Source organism: Thermobia domestica, chromosome 10 (genome assembly GCF_964235325.1).
Source record: "Thermobia domestica chromosome 10, izTheDome1.hap1.1, whole genome shotgun sequence".
Lineage (NCBI taxonomy): Eukaryota > Metazoa > Arthropoda > Insecta > Zygentoma > Lepismatidae > Thermobia > Thermobia domestica.
Window position 1 is genome coordinate 3,540,710 of NC_137463.1, and position 24,213 is coordinate 3,564,922.

The following is a 24,213-nucleotide window of genomic DNA, read 5'->3' on the forward strand; positions in this document are numbered from 1 at the left end:
ATGGAAGTGTCCAAATTCTGATTTAGGATAGTCAAAAAAGTCAAAAAAGTCAAAACAATGCGATTTAGGCACGAAAATATATATTTTTTAAACCACAGGTAATTCAACTACAAAGATATTCCCTATTCCACGAAAATGTTTTCTTACAAGTTACTACCGCTTTGTTGCTATCTTCTGTTTTTAGCTTCTTTCTCTCGATCTATATCATAAACGGCTTATCTTCTAAGTTTGATCCAAGAACGAGCATTATATTGAATTTTGTGTGTGTTTCTCTTCACAGCCTGTCTCACCCCAAACAGCCCCACTTGTGGTTCGTCTCTCAATGTTTGAAGTCTTCATCTGGCTGGCGGTTAACAACGCCACAGACGGTGCCAAGTCGATGATCGTCACAGCTGGAGCCGAATAAACTACCCTCAAAACCGCAGCAGAGGCTACAATGGTTCACTCATACAGTGTACCTTATAAAGGAAAGGAAAACTATTTCTTCCTAATACTTTTTAACAGATATTGCAGTTTACTTGCACCTTTAAGTGTCTCCACGGTACGGACATGTTGCCTCTCACTTGAGGCATTCAGTTACAAGTAATATGTGTATAAGAGAGTATTGTACCACTGTTCGGAAAAGGCAAGCAAGAATATGTATATGTAGTATGTTGCTTAACAGTGTATTTTCCTATATGTACAGTTCATTTATCTGTACAGATAATGAATCTTAACTATAAGAAAGATTCAGATAACACTAATAAAGTACTTAACTTTACCGATAACACTGCTGCTAATACCATTCGATTCAAGTATACACGCGCTACGGAACTAAAGAAGGGTTAAGTTCCAAAGTTGGTCGTCCGTTTCCAGCAAAAGTTTGAAAATTTACCGGGAAGAAATAGATAATTTGTTCGTTTATGTGCTTCATAATATGTAAGGAGAGTGAAAGTTGTTATATATATATATATATATATATATTCGGTTCTAAATCAGGGGCGTCATTTCAGACCTCGCTTGAGGGGGCAAGAGTACCGCCGACTTAAGGTTTTCACGTTTTGTACTAGTATATAGTAGACAATCGATTAAAGTGCATCTGTTCCTCAAACTCTTGGTGGGGCGGCAATTTCCCTTTCCTGTCCCCCTAAATGGCGCCCCTGTTCTAAACATGGAACTATTTGGCAAGCGGAGGAAACTTCTTGGCCGAAGGTTACCGCATGGTTGGAATATGGGAAAGTAATGAGCATTTGTATTCTGAACATGCCTGCAGGTGTACAGACACTTTGCTCTGGATATTACAGTAATACAGTTTGTGAAACAATGCGGTGATAATCAGAAAAATATTTTGAAAGATGTGGAAGCCATAGCTTAATAAATCTAACAATAAATTGCAGAAAATGTAGTAAGCAAATAACTGCAAAGAAACGTGGAGAAAGTTATACTTTTCAATATAAACGGCGAGTCACATAACCTAGTTGGTTACACTCGCTATCGCTCGCTTGGCATTACTATGTATGCTGCAACCAGTGGCGTATTTAAGGGTGGCTTCCGGGCTTAAGCCCCACCACGGAAATTTTATTTACTATATTAAAATAAATGGAATATCTTGCAGAATTTTCACATTTCCAAGACTAAAGTTAGCAAATTCCCCCCCTCCCGAAACAAAATCGTAAATACGCCACTGGCTGCAATACTCCAAAAATATCTGCATTGATGACCTGCAAGCGTGCACTGCTACAATAGACTAACTAAAATCACACTCGGCTCGAAATTCGCAGCAAAAATTCAGGAATTTCATAGCATTGAACTGGTGAGACACTCTAGCTATAGTTCTAATCTTTTCCCTTTGGATTACTAACTGCTTCGGTCCATATCCTGAAATCACGATGCTTCTCCAACCATTTGAAGGTGGAAACAGCATTGACTGACTTCATGACCTCTCAGGACAACAAATGACATTGACATCGAATCGAGAAACTGACAAAAAGGTGACTTCAGACAAACCAAAACGACAGTTATTCTTTGAATGTTAACCTTCAGTACATTCATTGTACTGTAATAAATACAGGTATGTTCTGTACCAGAATATTGTAAAACTAATGATTTATCATTGAATAAAACATTTTAGGAAGATTGCCACTAGAATAATTAATCACAAGAGTGGATAGAGAAGATGTAATTATAATTGTATTAATACGGCATAGTTATTTACGAGACTTATTTATTAAATAATGTTGAGTACAATATACAGCAACAAGAATCTCTGGCACACGTTCTTTAATATTAGCAGGCAACTTCTTCTAAGATTCCAACAGTTATGATTACAAGAATTTTACAAATACTAACAAGCAACGTACAGAACAAGGCAGGATCAGATCCGACTCAAACTTCGCCCAGAGGACACATAATAGAAAAGAAGAAAAATGCCAAATTGCAGCTGCCCCCATCCAGAAACACCGGATATATGTTCCGCTACATAACGCACTACGCGACAATACGATATAAGGTAAACATCGCAAGATACCCATTTATGTCAAAAACGAAAAGCATGGGCAGCAACAAAATCATATCAAAGTATTTGATATGCTATAACACTGACTTGGCGGCCATCTTGAAAGCCGCCATCTTGGATATAGCGTAAGTTATTGAAATGAGAAGCGGGATGTATGATATATCAATGTAAGGTAAAATGCAAAAGGATAACCAATGATGCAACCACGAAAAACATATGTGTAATGGTGTGGACGGGACGAAGTGTGGAAGACTCGGGCAAAACAAACGTGTTATCGAAGGACAGAATAAGAGGGCAAGACCCCAACGACAATGATACGCGACAAGTAATTGCAACAGTTTCTGTGCATGAAAGTGCATCCGCTTTGACAGATTAGGCCTTTCGAGGATATTGGGATTCCGTTTATGAAAGTGAAAACCACAGTTACAACTCGCGATACGAGCGCTCGTTTGGCGACTACATGAACTACAAAGGATTATCTCTTATGGAACAGTAATTCGGCATCTCGCTCCGGAGTGTGGGAGATATCATCTTGGATTGGTGATCAAAAGCACGACCTACCTGTGATTGAAGCCCACTCCTGGACAACGTTTTGTATGTTTTTTGTTCAATTTTCTTGCTGTTTCGTGTAAACAAGGGATATTTCGGTCCACGTTTGTTTAAACAACACCATCTGAAGCAAAGTGTGTACGGATGAGAAAGCCCAATCATGTTCTAGCTTACATTTCTTTACGACTGTTTCGTTTCCTTTGTGAGGTTAGCTACACTATTTCGCGACGGTCCCAAACAGTCACAATATCAGGGAAAAGCAGCGTTCTGCATTGACTCGATTAATTCCATGAGTTGTTGCAGTCTATTATGCTGAAAGATCTTATTATGCTATTAAGATCTTATTATGCTGAAAAAAAATGTAATAATCATAACTTTATAATATTATAAACAGGGGTAAAAATGGATCTGAAAAGGTAGGGGGACGATAAGTAACCGTGATGACGTCAAGCCGATCCCCTGCCTATCTTTGCCCATTGTATTTTTATAGGAAGTGGGGGGATGCCGCATATATTTTTTGGAGATGAGGGGACGGCGTCCTCCCGCATTCTTCTTCACTTTTACTCCTGGTTATAAATATAGCTATAAACATGAGACAAGCAATGGAAGGATCAAGTTTAAGCCTTCCAAGAACACTGTGAAGACTGTTCATTCGTAGTCCATTGCTTATTGCATAAGAATGGGCGGAGACACTTTCATTGCTTCATCATTCGCAACGAAGAAATACGAAGGTGACTAAGGATAGCCTTTCGTGAAACTTCGGCAAACTTGAGCGACAGTTATTTACTTTTTTATTTGAAGCAGAAATACTTCATCGTCAAACAGAGGTAGTGTTATATTTTTTTTCTTGCACTGTAGGGTCAATAGTATTTATTCAAAAATACACAGAATACTCTTAAATATAGAACGTTGCTTGAAAACCACAGTATATTCTGAATTCCTTCAAGATGAACACATAACACCTACATATGTACCTCTTCCATAAATATTCACATAGATCATCTATCATTCAGATCGTAATGAGATACTAGGCTATCTCGCACGCTATATTCAAATTCTTAATTTTTAAACTGTACACAATTCTGCATTAGAACATCAATTTGATACAAAAAATTCTTCATAGATGTATATTTCTTTTATAATTCTCCATTGTTATTGGAGTTACGTAACATTGTTTCTTATAATGTTGTTAGGACTGGTGTTATCAAAGTGCAAGATATTACCTTACATGTAAATCTTTGAGTGCATCTGGAACCCTGATAAATAACCTAATTTGTAAATAAAGTAAAATATTTCACTACACACTTTGATCCATAAGTACATAAATGATAAATTAATAAAGTTACTTGGGTGAAGACAAATATTTTCATCTTGGTGGGGCTTAAAATGAAATATTTAAACTCAAAGGATAATGACAAATATCTTATTATAATGCTGCCAAAATGTCTTGATCCGTGGCAAAAATGCAAACTAAACGCATACTCTCGACACACCCACTCGTTGAGCCAACAAGGGTTCAGCTGTTGCTAAGCGAGAGAGCCTTGCAGCAGTGGGAGTGGAATCCTTCAGCCGATAGCAGCGCTTGCAACGAGAGACTAGGTGTCAAGTCAATGTGGCATATCTTTAGTAATGTTATTTTGCAAAAGAAAATTTTAATGACAACAGCATCAGTTTCGCCTCAAGCCTATGATAGCTCTTGTACAGCCACGAACATAAATAAATGGAGGTTTGAGCCATAAAAAATAATGGCTCCAACCTCCATTTATTTATCTTCGTGACTGTACAATATCCACTTGTCAGTTTACAAAGAAATTTGTTTTTCTCCTTCTTCTCTGAAACTATGCATGATCTTTCACACTCATATATATAATTTTGTTCAGCAAAATAAAATCTATTGATTTAACCTGAGAGCCAGGGGATGATTTATTTACCGGAGGAGACCAAAATTTTGATAAATCTATTTTGTTAATATATGACAAAAGCATTTTACAAAAGTGAGCCTTAAACAAAAATTTTAGAAATGAGCCAAAAATGCATTGGCCAATAATTAGTTTCTGAATCAGGTGCAACAAATTTTTTGAACGGCCCCTAAATAAGGTTTGCTTGCTTTTTACGGAATAAGTAAATCATACTGACTTAAGTGATAGTTTGTGCTCGGCTACAGTATATGTAGTTCTCCAGATATAAGGCCTTCAAGAAAATGTTTGATTGAAATATATTGGATCTTTTAATCTAAAAACTCAAGTGGCGTCGAGTTTCATAATGACATCATCAATGTAGCTACCATGATATTACATAGTTGCTTCATTAAAATAGGCATAACTTAGCCATTCCTGATATAGAAATGAGTGTCTTCTCAAAATAATTTAAATTGGGCCGAGGGGGCTCAGTGGTAGAGCGTTTACCTCTGGCGCATGGGGTCCTTTGTTCGATCCCAGTCCCCGCCAAGTGAACTTTGTGGTGGACAAACACCGTGTGCGTGGATTTCCTCGGGGTTCTCCGTTTCCTCCCACTTTCTTCATTCCACCCTTTCATTTATTACTCATCATCACCGTTTCCTTTAGCCCAACCGGTATAAACGTGGGACGTAAAACTCAAAGATTTCATTTCATTTCATTTCAAAACAATTTAAATAGAATAACAAACCCTTTCTGTTTGCTACTTTAATTAGCTTTAAAGATAATTTAATTTGAATGTACTAAACAATATTCACTTAACATTTGTATGAGATTTAAAAGCATGATTTACTCATAAGAGATAAGCTATTTGATTGAACTATTTTTATTTGATGTTTTCAGGTGAAAATCAACATCAATGTAGCCTGGTGTAATTCCAAAGTTAAAAAACACAGAAATGCGAGACAGAAAATGTGTCACATAAGAAACGTAGCTTTACTCCCAATAAAAGACTGATGTAACAATGGAAACTGTGAAGGAATCGCAGCAATTAGCTGCCTAATATGACCAATCCTCAATCTTAGCTTAGTATGATCTAGCAAATGGCTAAGCCTACAATTATCATTCAAAACCAACAAACTCAGCGGATTGATAATTTCTTTATTTGCATTTTTCATTTCAAATAGAGTTGGCTTACTTTCGAGCTCTTGGATATTTTCTCGGGTTCAGGAGTTGTAAAACTAGCATCTAGTTCAATAAAAGGAACTTCTTAGGGGCAAAAATTGCAACATGTGTAAGCGAATATGTATATTACGTCCCTTGTCTCTCGAAACTTGCCTTTTCCAGAAGTCCATAGATCAACCTCAAAAGAGTAAACCATTAGAAACTCGGTTAAACTGAATGATGGTCTTTTTCAAGATAGTTCGAAAACGTTCATCGAGATCTCAAAAATTAACAAGTGTATAGACTGTACATCACATTCCAAGAAGAAATAAAATCAGGTTTACACATGGAAACAGATCACTTTATCAGCAATATAGTGATCTTGTTAACATATATAAAAATCTTCAGAGGAGCCTAAAGAACGAAGAGCCTCGAAATGTATTTGGATGCCTTTGAGAAGATGACTCAGACTTTTTCACATGCAAGAGGCTAAACAACGCAGGATGGATGTCTCCTGAAATTTCTCAACATAGGAACAGAATAATAGGAAGTCACAAATGCACTTTCCGAAGGTGATATAAGCATAAAACAATCTAGTTATTCGTTTTGTAGAGTACCAGTTGATGTGGAACTAGAATAGATTGTAAATGCTAAGGTTGTTTCAAAGTTTACACAAACCAGAGTGTTTGCAAATTTCGAATCTACTAGAGCTCAATGGATGATCACAATAAAATGAATAAGTAAGAAAATTATTTTTTAAAATAAGTGGTAATATATATTAAAATAATTTAAAAAATGAAATGATAAGAAATTTTTGAGTTTCACGTCCCACGGTTATGCCGGTTAGGCTAAAGAAGATGGTGATGATGATAGATGAATGAAATGGTGGAATGAAGGAAGTGGGAGGAAATGGGAGAACCCCGAGAAAACTCAAGAGCACGGTGTTTGTCCACCACAAAGTTCACTTGGCGGGGGCTGGGATCGAACCCGAGACCCTAAGCACCAGAGGTGAACGCTCTACCACTTTTTTTCTTTTTTTTAAAAAAATCTAACTTTTTTTTTATTTAGATGCAAAAAAGTATTATACATTGGAATACATAACAATTTTTTCCAAAAAGGATAACATATACTGTATTATTAACAAATAACAAGGAATCAAATCACAAACAGCAGAAACATTAAAAAAAAGAAAAATTAAAGAAAACATTAGGAATACAAAAATTATGAATACATCATTGTTAATTTTTCATCAACAACAGCTAAATAATTCGAGAACTGTTTTCGTTTAATAGTTTCAGTTATCTTCCATCGTTCTTTCAACAGGTGAAAATGATAGTCTGCAAGGGTTGGCGTTTGACTGTGAATCAAATATTCCACAGTTACACCACACAACCAAATTACACTATTTTGTTTGTAATGAGGATAATATGAAAAATCAGGAAATAAAATCATTAGCGGGGAAATATCCTGGATCCCACAACGAACGAGAATACACATGATACGTGCGAACGTCAACCATATGTCGTGCACCAAATCACAAGTTGAAAGCCGATGTTGTAAAGTATCGTCTCTACTACAATGCGAACATGTTCCGTTAGACATCAGCTTAATTTTCTGTAACTTTATATTAGTTGGTATGACGTCATGTACAATTCGATACCACACAGAGCGTTGATTGACATTTAGGACTGTGTTATTGATATTTTTCCAGATCATATCCCAATTATAGTTAGGAAAGTTGTCTTTTCGTTTAATAGTAACATTTTGTTTACACTGATATTTGCTGTACAAAAGTTTAATATTCTGGTGTTTGGGAGTATCTAAGTCTAGAACCATGTAACTAGAATTCAAGAGTACATCATACAAATATTTTACAGTGTTTGAAAGAATCGACATATTAAGAGGAGGGGTGACCGCCGTGGCCTGTACCCAATAGAGACCCCAGATTTTAGCAAAACTGGGTGTATGTAATTGTATCTTGTACATCCAATTAATCAAATATAAAACAGTGCTTTTGCAATATATATCCACCATGTTGAGACCTCCAGCATTTTTAGATTGAGTAAGTACATACATGGGTGTTTTAAAAATGTTACCTCTCCAAACAAACCAATAAACTGCAGCTTGCATAGAGCGGGCAATTCGACTTTGCAACGGTAAAACAGGACTTAAATACCAAAGGTGAGGTGTAATATATGTATTAACAATCCAAATTCTTTGTTCAAGACAGTAGCCACGAAATTTCCACGATTGACAGAAACCTTTCACCTTCTGGAGGGCTAGAGCCCAATTTTCTAAAATCATTTGTTGGACCGTGCAATAAAAATAGACACCTAAAATTTTTATCCTATCAACATGGAGAATAGGAAAAGTAATCATCTGAAAATCCCAAGTACCAAATGCAAGCAATTTTGTTTTCTGAAAATTTATGCATGCCCCACTAGATTGTCCAATATTTTGTATGACATGAAGAACTTGATTAAGTTGAGCTTCATCTCGTACTAAAACAGAAAGATCATCAGCATAGGAACGCACTGTAAAGTGGAGATCAGCAAAGGAAATACCTATTTGCATAGCATGTAATTCACAAATCAATGGTGAAATGTATATATTAAAAAGAGACATGGAAAGCGGACACCCCTGTCTAATAGATCTATTGATTGTTACAAAAGGCGTTAAATAACCATTTACCTGGATTTTAGATCTCGCAAACATGTACAAAAGTTTCACTTGATTAATTACAGCAGGATGAAATCCAAATTTTTCCATTACTTGATATAAATACCCATGGTTAACCAAATCAAATGCTGTCCTTAAATCTATAGATAGAAGGCCACCCTTACATTTGGTGTAATCAAAATATGTCACAGCATCGCGAAGATCCATCAATACATCAAGAAGTTTATTACCTTCTAGAAATCCTGCTTGCATTGGGTGTAGAATGTTTGAGAGCACTGTTTTTAACCTATTGAAAAAGCATTTTGCTACTATTTTATAGTCAACATTTAACATGGTTAACGCTCTATAATGCTTAAGTAGGATTTGGTAACTTTGGTACTAATATAATGACACCTGTAGCAAAGGATTCACTAATTACACCATGATGCAATATTTCATTGACAATAGTAGTAAACTCATCTGCTATAATAGGAAACACCTTTTGATAAAATTCTGCTACTAATCCATCAATTCCAGGAGTTTTATAACGCTGAAAACTGAGTATTACATCATGGATCTCATTTTTGGTATATGGTTGCATTAACATGTCGTTATAATCAGATGTCACTGTATAACCTGGCAGAGGCGTAAATTGCCAAACAGGAGTCGTGTTCTGTGATACATTATACAACTCTTGGTATGTATTATGAATGTGAGCTCTAATTTCACTCGGATTAGTTAGTACTTGCTGAGTATTAGAGGTTAATCTTGAAATTAAAGCTCGATTTTTACGTTTCTTTGTATGAATTAGATGGTATAACGGGTCATACGCTCGTTTTCTACCACAGTGTTATCTTTACAATAGAAACGAAATTTTTCAGTACATTCTCTCTGCAAATGTAAAATTTTACCTTTATAATACTGCATATCTCGGTATGATATTGGGGAAGTAGCCGATAAACCACTAACAGATTGTAAACATTTCATATAAAATTGCATCATATGGTTACTATTGGCATTTCTATCTCGCAAGTGATAGATATATAGCCATTTGATTTTGGGTTTCACATATTGCTCCCACCATTTGAGGCGTGTGGTATACCTGTGGCGGTGGTGAAGCCAGACTGACCAGTGCCGATGAAACTGGTTAAGAAAATAAGGATCATTTAGACCAAGGGGGGACATTTTCCAGTAGGATCGTCCCCAGACACGGTACGGCAAACCAATATTAAATTCTAGAACTAGACCTAAATGATCAGTAAACGGGGCTAAACAGACATCATATTTAACAATCAATTTAACCAAGTCTGGATTACAATAGCAACGGTCAATTCTGGACGCCGCATTACTGCGCACGTAAGTAAAGATATGGTCCTTTTTACAGTAGATAGCAGTGTCAAGCAGCCTATATTGAGAAACAAAAAATTGTAGTGCAGGACTATATGATGGGGTCCCGACACAATCATTAGCTCGAAGTACCCAATTAAAATCGCCCATGAGCATAATGTTATTAAAAGGTTCAGAAAGCAAATACAACAAATCTTCAGATTATAAGGTCTCTCTACCCGTCTTTCCTTGATGCCCCGAATTCCCATATATATTGACAATTACAGTGTTTTTCCAATACAACGCTATCCCTCTGCCATCCACCAACATTTTAAGGGAATCAATTTGTATTCCTTCTTTCACTAATATAGCAGTTCCAAAACCATGTACACCAATATTAACAACATGACTCTTATAACCAGAGATGGAACAGTGTTCATCGGAGATTATTTCCTGAAGACAAATAAAATCTGCGTCATAATCATAAACAAATTTTTTAAACAATTCTTTTTTAACACTATTTTGCATACGGTTTACATTGAGTGAAACAATACGTGTAATGTACAGTGTTATAAGTAAGAAAACAAAAAAGCAAATGCAAGATTGGAACATATCGACGTATTACTATAAACAGAAGACGAGAACGTCAATATAGTCACACTGACAACAAAAAAGCGAAAAAAGTGTTTACAAATCTTGAAGGTCAGTGAGCACACCTGATGCAGTATCGTCGTGACGTAAACATTCAGTTATTGAAGCACCACGCCTTTTCTTCTTTCGAGTTGTTATGACATTCACAGATTGTGAATAAGAACCACGTGAGCCTCGTTTCTTTCGTGAACGTAATTCCCTTGTATCAGGAATGTCTGTTGTTTCACTTTCCAGGTCAAGGTCACTACCTTCTGTATCTGAAGTAGGTGCAATGAATTCCATATCAGTTTATTGTTTCACAGCTTGGAGGGAGCTCTCAGTACCAACAGGCTGTTTACCAGGGAGATAAGACGGAGTATCGATATTATCTACACTTGCAAGGTCATTAACATTAACACTAGGTGTATGTGTTTCTTCAGCTGCATTGTTGATAAGGCCAGATGGGGAATCAGAGTTGTCATCCGTATGAGCAGCAATCGTAGTAGAGGTGTCAGTTACTGATGCTGAACTGTTTGGTTGTAATTGCACATGTTGTTCACAAGGTTTTTTTGGAATAGTGCCGAGAGATGACATTTGTAAAGGCAGTGGCGGTGCGCTAGATGCGGGGCGGAGTGGGGGGAAAAATTCGGTAAATCGAATGTCAGACGTTTGAGACGTATGGGGGCCATTCAGTTCTTGTCTTCTTTTCTTATCACAGTCACTAAGTCGGTGAGTTAATGATCGACAGAAAAAACACATTACAGGCTGGCCTTCATATGATATGAAGCCACGAAAGCCGTTAAAGAGTAAACGTGAAGGAATAGGTTTTTTAAGGACAATGTTCACAGTTCGTATTCCATTGGACACTGCAAGGGGATAATTTTGAGACCATGTCTCATTTGTTATATTTTTCACTGTTCCATATTCAGTCAGAATTTGCACAATAACATTATTATCTAGTTGAATAGGTAAATTAAAGACTCTTACCCTGGTAATATTTTCCATTGCGTTGACAAGTTGAACAAAAGAGGTACTACCGTCACTATGTTTAAATGGTACCGTAGGTTCGAGCTTACTTAACACTTTTTCAAAAATGGCATCAGTATTAAAAGTCACAAACACAGCATATTCATCAGAGTGAAGTTGGAGCGCAATAATGTCATGGCAGTCCTCTTTAAATAAACTTTCAATCCATTTATGAATAGCGATGGGTGACGGGCGATTATTACGTTTGTTCTTATCAAATACACATTTGATGGTATTTTTTCTAACGAGCTGAGACATCGTAATATTTTACAATATATAGTCACTTACACAAATAAACCACACGTAGTGGTAAAGCTAAGCACGTCAAACTGCGAACAAACACTGCACCGGACAACACGTCCTACCGCTAGCATAGTTTAACAGCAACTCTCTCCACTGAGCCACCGCGGCCCCACTTAAAATAATTTGATATCATTATTTATAGGAAGGACGTATTGCTAAATATTACAAGGATCAACATTTAATTTCAACTCTAAATAAATTTTCAAAACCATTTTAAAACCTAGATACTGAGGCACCTCTAATGAGTATTTCAATTGGACAGATAATCGATGACAAAGCAGCTATCGACATTGATTCGTTTTGCTCTCAAGGGCAAGATGCTTGCGAAAAATACAAGACATTTCAACATCGGAAAGTCCACGCCCCAAAATTTTGTCTCAAGTAAACTTAAAATGTAAAGGAATGAAGTATAAATGAACTGCCATTTTAAATTGGGCTTCAAATGCTTTACGAAGCAAATTCATACTTTAGCTCTTCAAAAATGTAACGTACAAAAGGAAAGATGATGCGGAATGAGCCCACTTCGTTCTCTCTTGCACAGATTGTGAGTCACTAAACAAATACATGGGTAAGTCATGAGTCTGGCAATATTCTGGTATATTTAGATCAACGGTACTTCTTGAGCTCTCAGGTTGGGTTTGATTACGGACTGTCTTCTCACAACAGTAGAAGGATGGTTAATGTGACCTCTATCCCAGAGAAACTTGGATATCCTCTTATAATAGAATTACGGGATACCATGATTTGCAAGACATGGAAAAGTTAAATCATTTGAAATAATGGTATGCAGTAACGAGTTTAAGAAAACTCTTAGGCAGCTAGGTGAGTCACTGAGTATAAACGGAGGTAACGTCTATGGATTAGAGATTTTTTCTGTACAATGTGCAGATATGGTTTATATTCTTCTGTAAGTGGTAAAGGACAGTACCGTATATTTATGAAGAAAACATTTCCACAGTATCAGTCCAAGGCATTCTTCAAAATTAAAGGATTGGGTCCAATCTTGATGGCTTCATCTAATCCAACTTTCATCCAAAAAATTAAAAAAAAGTCAGTGGCATGAATGAGCCAATTGTAAGAAACCTGAAGAAGGAGTTGATGCCAAATAACACGGCTGTTCTTTTGGAAAATAGGAGATGTCGCATAAACTGGGACTACGGTCCAACATTCCCAAAAGATGTGGAAATTGTGCCACAGAAGAGAACAGCAAAACAGAAGAGAAGGAGAATAAGATGAGATAAATTCCAATCAAAGTAAAACGGGCTCATGAATTTTCTTTGATACTATACGTTGAAATTATTTTCAAAATATAACCAGCAGAACGTGTCAAGCAAGTATTTGTTATTTAACATAAATTATTTTTTTTTTAAAAAAACAATAAACCAATAGTCATTGTTTGGAGTTTACCTCTTTTCCTTGTCTTCGGGAGTGTGCGATATTTCACCGCGAGGACCGAAAATGTCAGTCACATTCATTGGAAATTCAACATAACCTTTATTATGCTAGTAATCACGAACGAACTCGCAATGGAATCAAGGACATATAACAATGAATTTGTATTTACCCAGTATGTTAAAAGATTACATGATTTATTATATTTATGTTAATAAAAAAACAATATTTTTTTAAAAATCATGAACGGTTGAAAAGTTATGTATGATTTAACGATGCAACTTCATATCACGACAACCATATTGATGACGTCATCATGCAGCTCTCTACCACTTTAATTTTGTAAGTCTCACTTTTCTGAAACTGCTACGTCATATGTAAAAATAAAATGAATTAGGTAAATAAAACCCTCCTGAATTTCGAACTAATTGGTGTATGTGTCATCTTTGGATCTTTTGTTAACAACTAGTACCAAGAGTTCAATATAAAATCTAATAACATATAATAAAGCATTGAAGTATTTTATTATAACAACTTCATAATTAAAAATTGGAAACCTTTTCTTACCTTTTCGGGAAACCACGGTGTGATGAATGGCATTTGGAATGTGTTACTATACGAATGGAGTGTGTCAAAGGAATCTGGATTCACTGCTCCCAGCATAGAAAACACGCCTCGAGAGAACTGACTACAGACTGTAAAGGAAGAGAAAACAACAAAATATTAAACATATGATAAAACTTCGAAAGAAATGAAATGCATACAGAATTGCATCACCAGGCCAGTAATCAAGGAGATAGATCATTTTTTGCCTTCTCTAAAACAGAATGCTGTAGAAAGTTTTAAAATTGAAGGAAAACTAGATATGAAATTCTCGATATTTAACTAACTCTAAGGCCTATGGTACCCAGGCCCGTATTTATATATAGTGCGCCCCTGTGCTCTAAATAATTTTCCGCGCCCTTCCCCCTCCCCCACCGAAATCGACCTATATTAAAGTTGAATTCACAGTTTTGGGGGTCTCTGAGATGAATAGTGACAGTTTTAATCCAATTCAACTTCAAGGTCATACTCCGCTCCCCAGTTATGAGGCGAGATTTTAAAAGTAATCAAAAACGAAAGATATTAGTGTTGAATTTATAGTTTTCGAAGTCGCTGAGATTAAAGGTATCAGTTTTTGTGATGTTCATCTTCACCCCTTGGAGTGGGGAGGGAGAGGATGACTTTTTAAAAATAATCAGATACCGGTAAGCTAGCTAATTAGTAACTATTGTACTTATAGCGAATTAAACAGTTGAACATATATTCTCGCGCTTGTGCTGGACTCTGCGGGTTGCTAGTTTTAAATATTACTTTATTCTGAATTTTTTAAAGATCCAAAATTTTCCGGCCTTCTAAATTCTGCCACCCTGTGCTCGAGCACAGAATAGCACTTACCTAAATACGGGCCTGATGGTACCTGAAGGTTCAATGTCCCGTTCACAAAAGCTCTCCATTGACTTCTGTCCTTAATTTAATCCAGATTCTATTTTGTATTTCTATTTCTGCGAGATCTATCTTAATAGTGTCCTACCATCTGGGCCTAGGTCTTCGTAATGGTCGTTTTTATTTGACATTTAATTTACCAAATTAAATTCAATTTGGCCATTTTACCAATTTCGATGTAAAATTATATGCATCCAGCTAGATTCAACTAATATTCTCATATTGACTTTTCTCCTGAAACTCAAGTATTCTGTTATTGCGTCATAACAAACTTCAAAGGCATGAGAACAGCATCACTTCTAAAGAATAATTGCATTCATGGAACACAAAAAACGGGAGAGCATGTCCTTATCTAGAGATGCTTAGCACTTCTTCGGCCGTCTTTAGCCCCACCTGAACGTTTCATTTGTTCATTTAGGTAAATACACAGGGAAAAATCCGTTGTCCGGACAGCGGTATATAGTACAAATATACGGTATCCTCTTGCTTACTATAGAAATCAGTACAGAGCATACGTTATACATATGCTACATAGGCACTGCCCTTAGATGTTACATCATGCCGTTGCAGATGTCTGACATCTAACAGTTTTCCGTATATCACATCCGTATACTTATGTTACCTTCGTCGGCTATATGTTATATACGTCCATTTGTATGTGAGATCCTGACCGCCTACATTGTTTCATACAGAAGGTATGTATAGATGGAACAGTTATACGAGAAGTATTATAAAACATGCGTTTTCAGTTATACGTCTGCTGTACGTTGTCCAAAAACTACAGGAATTACGCATGTAACCTATCTTTTTAAGTACGCCATCTACATTTTTTTCTCAGTGTACTAGTATGTTCTTTTTAAAAGCAGCCAAGAATTAAAGGTGAAAAGAACCTCTAATAATGTTACCGATTCCATAATAAACAAAATTCTTTGCTGTTCCTTAATCCCGTAATTGCCCTTCAATATTAATTAATTTCTGATCCACCTGTAAGGAATTGAGCTGGCTACATACTTCTGCATCGCCTATTAAAGCACTTAAATAAATGAGAGAGTTGTAGAATCTCATGAGAAAAGGATCATAAGAAAGTGTGTAATATTTAATATTTTACCTTTATACATCGGAATCCTTGACTAAAGCACTCAAATATCATAGAGTAAGCGGGGGTAGACACTTTCTTTGTTCAGGTGTTTATAGTAAGTATTTATACTGCTTTCAAACAAAGATTTGTTTTAAAAAATAACAGTAGATTGCAGAAGTATATCAAACATGGATTCGAAAAAGCTTGTGACTCTAAGCACACTTCTCAAGGATGGAGAAATCTTTTCTTATTAAGACCATTTATAGAGGGTCCCTCCAAATTAGAATTATCTTCTATCGAGTCTAAAGACACGCTCCCTATCAACTGTGTTAATATGTTCTAAAGTTAAGTAGATATTATAATGAAACTTAAAGTTGATTATTTGGTTTTCTGTTTGTATGTTTATTTTCTGTTTTTTTTTCACATATGGTGGATTGGTGAACAAACACCGTGTGCATGGGTCTTCTCGGATTAACTCTTTTCCCAACACTATTAGTATGCCTATCATTGTCTTTCGTCGTATTATCACCGTCCTCCTCAGTCTACGCGAATAATCGTAAGATTTTAAACTAAAAAAGTATTTGGGAGTTGACTATTGCAGAAGGAACAGCTAAAATTGCTTAAAGATATGGCATAACAATCATGCTCTACTGGAGAGAGAGAGAGAAAAATACGTCACAGAAAGTTAGATTACTGGTGGTGCGGCGGACATCAAGATCGATCCTCGTTGAGTTGATTTTAGTTTAGCGTCCCTTTCAGCAGCGAGGCTATATGAGACGTGGACCTACTGATTAACGTAGAATCCGAACCACATGAGCTCCCGCCGGGAATCGAACCCGGGTCTCCCACGCCAAAGGCGCGTACGCTAATCGCTTAGCCACGGAGGAGCTCAAGATCGATCCTCAACACGTGACTCCAGATCCACAGTTCTCGAGATTGGATTATTAGTTTGAAGTTTAACTAATCATTTAGAATCTAAACAATATGGGACGTAAACCTAAACCTTAACGTAGACTCCGAACCACGAAATATTGTACCGAAAATCAAACCATTGTCTCTGGAGCCGATCCAGGCCACAACAAAAAGAAGTTATATTCATCGTATTGTGCACATTATTTGTTCTCCATGAAGAATAATGGCACCGAGTATGGAAGCTTCATTACAAAGTAGAACTATTTCCGTAACATTGAAATAGGTGTCTTTCATTACGTAAAAGATGGAAGGAAACAAAGAGTTCAGGTTTACCTCGTCTACAAAAGGTGCCATAAAAGTGACACCTCGTCCCTCAGAAGGTATCTGTTTCTTTTAGAATTTTTCAGCCACGTCTCGTATTGTGTCACTAAAATTCTGTCCCCTGGGTAACTCTAGAAGGAAGAGTAAGGGGCAACATTTTTTTGCAGCAATTACACTGTACTTAATTTATAAGAGATCGGTTTATTAACAGGCGTAATAATCACTGTTCGCAGATCATATGTCGAAGCAGTACAAAACAAGACAAAAGCTGAGTTTAATTTGGAATAGGCATTTTTTCCTCTTATAATCTTGGATCCTATCTGTTGTGGGTTAACATGAAAGCTGAACGTTACATGTGGATGTGTGTATATATATAATAAGAATAAGCACGTGTATTAATATTTGTGTTCGCATTGCTTCCCTGCATTTATCGTCCCTTGTCAGAAATCTGTTGTTTGAGAATTTTGAAGGATTTTGGGAAGATCACCGAGGAAGGGCTCGCAGTAGATCCTGTGCCACGTTCAGATCTCCCATCATTATTTTTCTTGCAATCTGAAAAAGAATAGTAGTATGGAAGTAAAACTCAAACCCTTGGTGAACCTGAAAATAATCAAAGGACATCATATACGGTCTTCCTTCTGATTTCCAAAGGTCGTAGTCACAGACTAGAATACATACAGATGAGCAACTTCCTATATGCGCTATTGAAATCAGTTTGGATCATCTGCACAGCGAAAGAACCAATCAACGCTCTTGGTGGGCGGGATCAGTTTCGTCGTGTGTGGATGGCGCTGCCGTCGGTCTTGGAAGGTAACGTCATGGGTTGTCATAGTAACCGACGAATTGTTTTCGTCTGCTTCGCATCTCAGTGTTAGATGTAGTGCTGAAAGATCAAATAAGCTAATGTTCACTTTTTCTTGTACTGCCTCTGGATTGGCTGTTCCATTCCAGCTTTTTTTATTAATGGATTTTTATTTCTTTAAAGAGTTCACTTTGAAAATATGTAAGATTCGCAAAGTATGTCAACAGGAAAACTTGTCCCCCAAACGCAACTAAAGGAGCGTAAATCTAGTCTGTGGTTACTTTCGAAATTTCCACGTAGGTCACGTCAGATCGAATGGTTAGTTCCGTCGTCACATGTTAGAGGAGCTAATGTCGCCAAGTTTCCAGCTTTTCGCTGAGTTTGCGGTCTGAGGTTCCATTTAGAAAAAAATTCTGGCAAATGGTTACTAACTCATGAAATTTAAATTTATAAGTGTATTTATATTTATAAATGTAAATTGTATGTAATAAACAAACATATGAGGAAACTGTACGATTGTAATCTGATTTTTTTTAAAATATCGATAAAAAAATGTGTACTTTTAATATAATCGTGGGAAATACAAAATTAGCTTGAAAGCACACATTGTTAACCACGCATTTTAAAAATGTAGTTTCTTTCTCTGTACGATAAGCACCACTAAAAGGCGGTGACATCTGGTTAGAAACTAACTAAACAGTTAACATTATAACAAGTATTCTTTGACTACTTTCACACTAATACTAATAACTTTACACTATATTATATTGAATCAAAATTTTCTTCCAAGTTTTGCAATAAAACAAGAAATAGAAGAAAAAGCTTAGAAGTAATGAAACTTAGATCTTAAAAGTAGCAGAAAAGTTTAGTTCTTTTCTGAAGTAAAAAGAGTATAGAGTAAAAACATACGCAAAATTAGCTTCCAGATTTCCTGGAAAAGACTAAAATAGGTGAAATACTCCATTTCTTGCAATAAGAAATAACTAACAATAGAGAGCCTTACGTACTCTTGACATCTTTGACACCCAACACTGAACAACAAAGGTGAAGGTATTAACACCACAATAGAACAAAAATAGAAAAGCTTTTTAAATTATAAAGAACCAAATCTCTACTTGCTATAAACAGAGGTAATTCTTGTGTAGCTCCATCACGGTTCATTTCACAAGTAGATTCAGGAATTTGTAATCCAAAATTACAAGTATAGCATGTTCACTTAAATAAAGTAATATTGATAATCGTGTTAATTAGATCTTTACCTTTCAATTTTAATTTTAAAAATTCGTCCATTTATAACTATATGAATTGTCACTTAAATTTTAGGCTAATGTTTAGCAGAACGGATCCAGCAATTGTTTCTAAGAAATGTTACAATTTCGGTCATTTCTGTTCACATTAGGTTAATTTAGGTCAGGTTAAATTAGTTTAGGTTAGGTAAGTTTGGGTTACTTTAGGATAGGTCAGGTTAGTTTATGTTACATTATGTTAGTGTAGGGGTCTAGCAAAATTTTCCAAAAACTGATGGAATTTCGCTTATTTCTGCTTATATAAGGTTAGTTTAGATTAGTTCAGGTTAGCTTAGATTAAGTTAGATTTGGTTAGATTATGTTAGGTCTAAGTATTTAAACAATCCATTCCTCCTGTAAATTTTTGTGTTTTTTACATGCTTCTGGACCCTCCTGCTAAACGTAACCCAAATGTTATTATTCATGATACCATATCTTTTCATTAATAAAAAAGAGATTTTCGAAAGAAGGATTACTTCTGTTACATGTTGAATTTTAAAAGGTACAAGAGTTAGTCACAATCTTTTCACAACTCAAATAGCATGCGCGAGTATACACCGTTAGTGACCAAAAGTTACAGTGAAACCTGTTAACTTGGCCACCTCTCTAAGTTGGCCACCTGCTTATCTAAGTTGGCCACCTGCTTATCTAAGTTGGCCACCTTTGGCCTGCCTAGTTCGTCTTGAACCTGCATTTTCCCATAAGACATTCGTTACTTACTACTCTATAAGTTGGCCACCTGTCTATCTTGGAAGTTGGCCACACTGAAGCAATGTTTACCCTATGATGGTAACGATAAATTTACCTGTGTATCTTGGCCACGCAAAATAGAGTTTTGTTATTTTTCTTAACTCTCGAATTCCCATATGAGAGACAGATGTTCTGCATTTGTGACTGGACACAAAGAGGCATGATTGTTCTTGGAGGTCAATGGCCAGAACACTACCCTCATAAAGGGGTAAGGGAAGGAAGGTGTGAATAAGAAAAAGCACGTACAGGAATTCAGGAAATGGTTGTACGTCTTTGTTTACCCTGTCTGTTTTGGTAAAACCATTAGCTATATCTACTCCTCTCATCAGTGGGGAGCTTTAGTAATTCCGCAAAATTCTCAAGGTTAAAACTAACTCAATTGTCAACTAGTGGCACCTGTCGGCTTGTCAAAAGATAGCGGAGTTTTTGAGGTATGAATTCCCTGATGATGATTCTCAAAACATCTTTTGCTCCGAGGGAAACATTTCTAGCTCATTAACAAGAGGTAATTAACTACAATATTAGAATGTGCATATCTGCCAAAAAGAATAAAACAAATATGTCTAGAATGAACCAATATTCAGTAACAACTGAAAAGAAGTCATATAAATTGCATATGAATGAAAACACAATTTATAACTTAGCTTTTCTTGTTTTCAATCTGCATAACTTGGTGTGCTATAATATCAATTTCAGTAAACTGCGTACACACGCTTCTATTTCATGGTTGTTTATGTTATTGTGTTTTCAATCCGAATAATCCAATGTACCAGACTAGTTTTCAGGAAGAGAAAGGTATGCACATATATTAAACATACGTACTATACTGATATTTTCTAGTACTCTATATTTTTATGATTACTCTATATACATTATTTATAAGTAGCTGTCGTGCCACTGCTTATTAAAATTTTACAATCAAGTAATACTAGAAATCCTATTCTAAAAATACACAAATCACACTTATTTTCTATAAGTTGGCCACCTGTCTAAGTTGGCCACTTTTCGATGGAACCGATGGTGGCCAACATAGACAGGTTTCACTGTATAAAGTCAAACCGACCCAAGAGGTAGTGCAACCAGCGGACTATTTAGCACGGAGGTTTCCGCTTTGTCACTATATTCATTCAATTTTTAATGTTAGTGACGATGAGTGCTCAACAACCCAGATAGCACGAATACTTGCGGCAAATTTTTGCTTCGTTTAGTGGAGCAAACAATCTGAAAATTTGCGAAGGCAAAATTTCTTAATATTTATTACAAGCTTGCAATATGATATGCAAATTTTCACTGATTTGTAAAAATAAATTCACCACTGCAATTAACTTGCATCTTTTTTGAAAATATAGCGTTGAAAGTTTGCCGTCGCAAACAGTTTGCATTTCTTTAAGAAATTTGTTTTGAAAATTTGCTGAAAGCAAATATGTGATAATATATCCGAGTGCGCGCGCATCGTACCCAAAATTCACTTCGCTACATCAACTGTGACAAAACAAGCCGGAAGTGAGAATCGAGAAAAGCCAATACATCAGAGGACTCCAGAATAAACTCACTGGTTTCTTATCACATGTTTTTATTGACCCAGGCAGCCTGACGTTATTTTGTGAATGTGTGTAAAAGTAAGTACAGGGATATGATCGTTGAGTAAGTAGATAAATTGCGAATTCGTTAAGTATAATTTGAAATTTAAGTACGCTTTTCCACAGACAAAGGACATATCCTGCAATCCTATATCTTTTGTCTGTGCGTTTATCTTCGTAAGTTTTTTTTTATATTTGGCAAGTAGCGAAAAATGTTTAGTGCGTGTCACTAAGAAAAGACGGATCCACATTATAAAAATTTTGATGTTCTATAAAGTTAGGTTTCACTCTTTTTTTGTTGCCGGGTTCGCTTATAAGCAGATGATTTTACTAAATGGAATAGTTATTTTTACATGTTGAGTGTGTTCTATCTGTGCTTGATGCGAAATCAGGTTGATTCGAGATAGGAAGGTTGCAGAATTCGAAATTTTGATATTTTCTTCCATTTTCGCACAATTTTCAAAGTCAAAAAAAGTGGTGGGAAGCGTTGTGAAGAGACTTCAGAAATTGGCATCTGGTACTAAGTATTATTATATATACACAACAACTTGCTTTTCTCAACTTTTTTTTAATAAAACAGTTTTTGTTAATTTCCTTATGCATTCTGTAATATGATTACTAAGTATTATAGTTTGTAGTACATTGTCATTCTAAAGTCAAAATCAAGCAATATATATATATATATATATATATATATATATATATATATATATATATATATATATATATATATATATATATATATATATATATATATAAAATGCCCTTTATTTACCGTTTAGAATTTTTTAATGTTTCATCCTAATCATCTTATAGTTATTTTTATAAGTTTGCCCTCACACATTCTAATACGGTTGTGCCATTACCATGATTTTTACTGTTTTTTTCGACATGACAATTTAGAAAAGGCTTAATCCTTTGTTCTTGGAGCCATCTGGATGCCGCTATGTTTGTTTATGGATTTGGAAGTGTCTGTCTTCCCTTGTGCATTATCTTCGAGTATAATGTGTTGTTGTTGGGTAATTTGTCGTCAATTGCTATTTTGCTGAGCGATTGTGCACCTGACTTCGTAAAATTTTGGATTAAAATGTACAGGCCAAATTCGTTGAAAGGTCAAATTTATTAGATTTGTTTCAATGACTCGCTTTTAAGTCGAAATCTCCCTACGAGGAACCAGAGAAAGTTTCCGTGTCCATTACAAGAGTAAGTGATGGAATAAACGTTGATGTAGCCTTCAGAAATATTCAGGTTTAGGCGTTTTCTATTGCATTTTTTTAGTATTTATGTATACACATATATAAATTAAATGACGTTAAAATAGTCGTTAATAAGTTACTTCTTATTTTATGAACAAGAAAAGTGCAGCTGGAAGGTAGCAAACTACCTTCTATATTTGCTCTCTTCAAAAGGATGTGGGCTGATAAGGGTCATTTTTCGCCCATCGAACACCGGAAAAATGTAAAGTGTCTATAGAGGCTAGATACATTCTGTTCTCTCATAGGTCGAAAGAAATACAACCAAAATAAATTGATCCTCATATCAAAGCTTACACAGCGTTATATTATTACGAGTCTGGTTTATTTAGGTTCATCGAATCCTTCTTACTACAAGCCTATGTCAACGACAGCAAACATTGTCAAAATGACGCAAAACTACTTCTTTTTGGGCACTAATTTCTATGACTTATTTTCTTTCTCACATATCTATTATATTCACATACAAAACATATCTTCCAATATACAGACATTGCAAACTTGTCTGAATCTTACTCTTCATTTTTCCGGTATTCGATGGGCGAAAAATGACCCTTATCAGCCCACCTCGTTTGATCTTTTTATATAGTTGTACTAGTTTCAAGACAATTGCTGCAAATTTTGATTAAGATATGTAGAAAAATTCTGAAACTAGTGAGGTACAAGTCAGAATATAAACTGCTTGGATTTAAAGACTATTAAAGCATACGAAACACAATGTCTCATTCCGATTACATTTAGGCAGAACCTGGAAATAACAATGAAAAATATCTTCTAAACGTCACAGGTGATTACTCCATAAATGCAACCGGAATGGTAGATTGTGTTTCCTATGTTTTAATAATATTAAATCGCAAGCAGTTAATATTTTGACTTATACCTCGATCACTACTTTCAGAATTTTGATACATATTTTATCCTTATACCAAATTTGCAACAAACAGTACCTTCTAAATTTGCTACAAACATGACCTTGTAAATTTGAAACAAACATCAGCTTATAAATTTGCAACAAACATTACTTTATAAATTTGCAGCAAACATTATCTGATACATTTGCAGCAAACATGATCTTGCGATCATAAGAACACTTTCTGTAACGTTGCTGCAAACCTTTTAATATTTTCACCAAATTTACCAGATCATTTTCGGAAATTTTGTCAAAGAAAATTTACACAAAATATTTGGAGCAAAGTCCTGGCAAACTTTCTTGCTGTGCAGTCGCAAACATTTCGTTTGTATTGGCAGATGTTTTCGTTTTCTGAGGCAACTTTGCTGCAAACTCAGCCAGCGTCAACTTCGTTATTTC

The 24,213-nt window shown here is 35.7% G+C and overlaps 1 protein-coding gene across 3 annotated transcripts in view; it reads right to left on the minus strand.

Moving 5' to 3' along the window:
• LOC145662247 (glutamate receptor 1-like) overlaps positions 1-24,213 on the minus strand; it is a 1,126,308-nt gene that overhangs the window by 635,906 nt on the left and 466,189 nt on the right. For all 3 annotated transcript variants that reach the window (XM_081727625.1, XM_081727624.1, XM_081727626.1), the window contains exon 3: positions 14,005-14,132. In XM_081727625.1, coding sequence (XP_081583751.1) covers positions 14,005-14,132 — 128 coding nt within the window. The remainder of the gene's footprint in view (positions 1-14,004; positions 14,133-24,213) is intronic.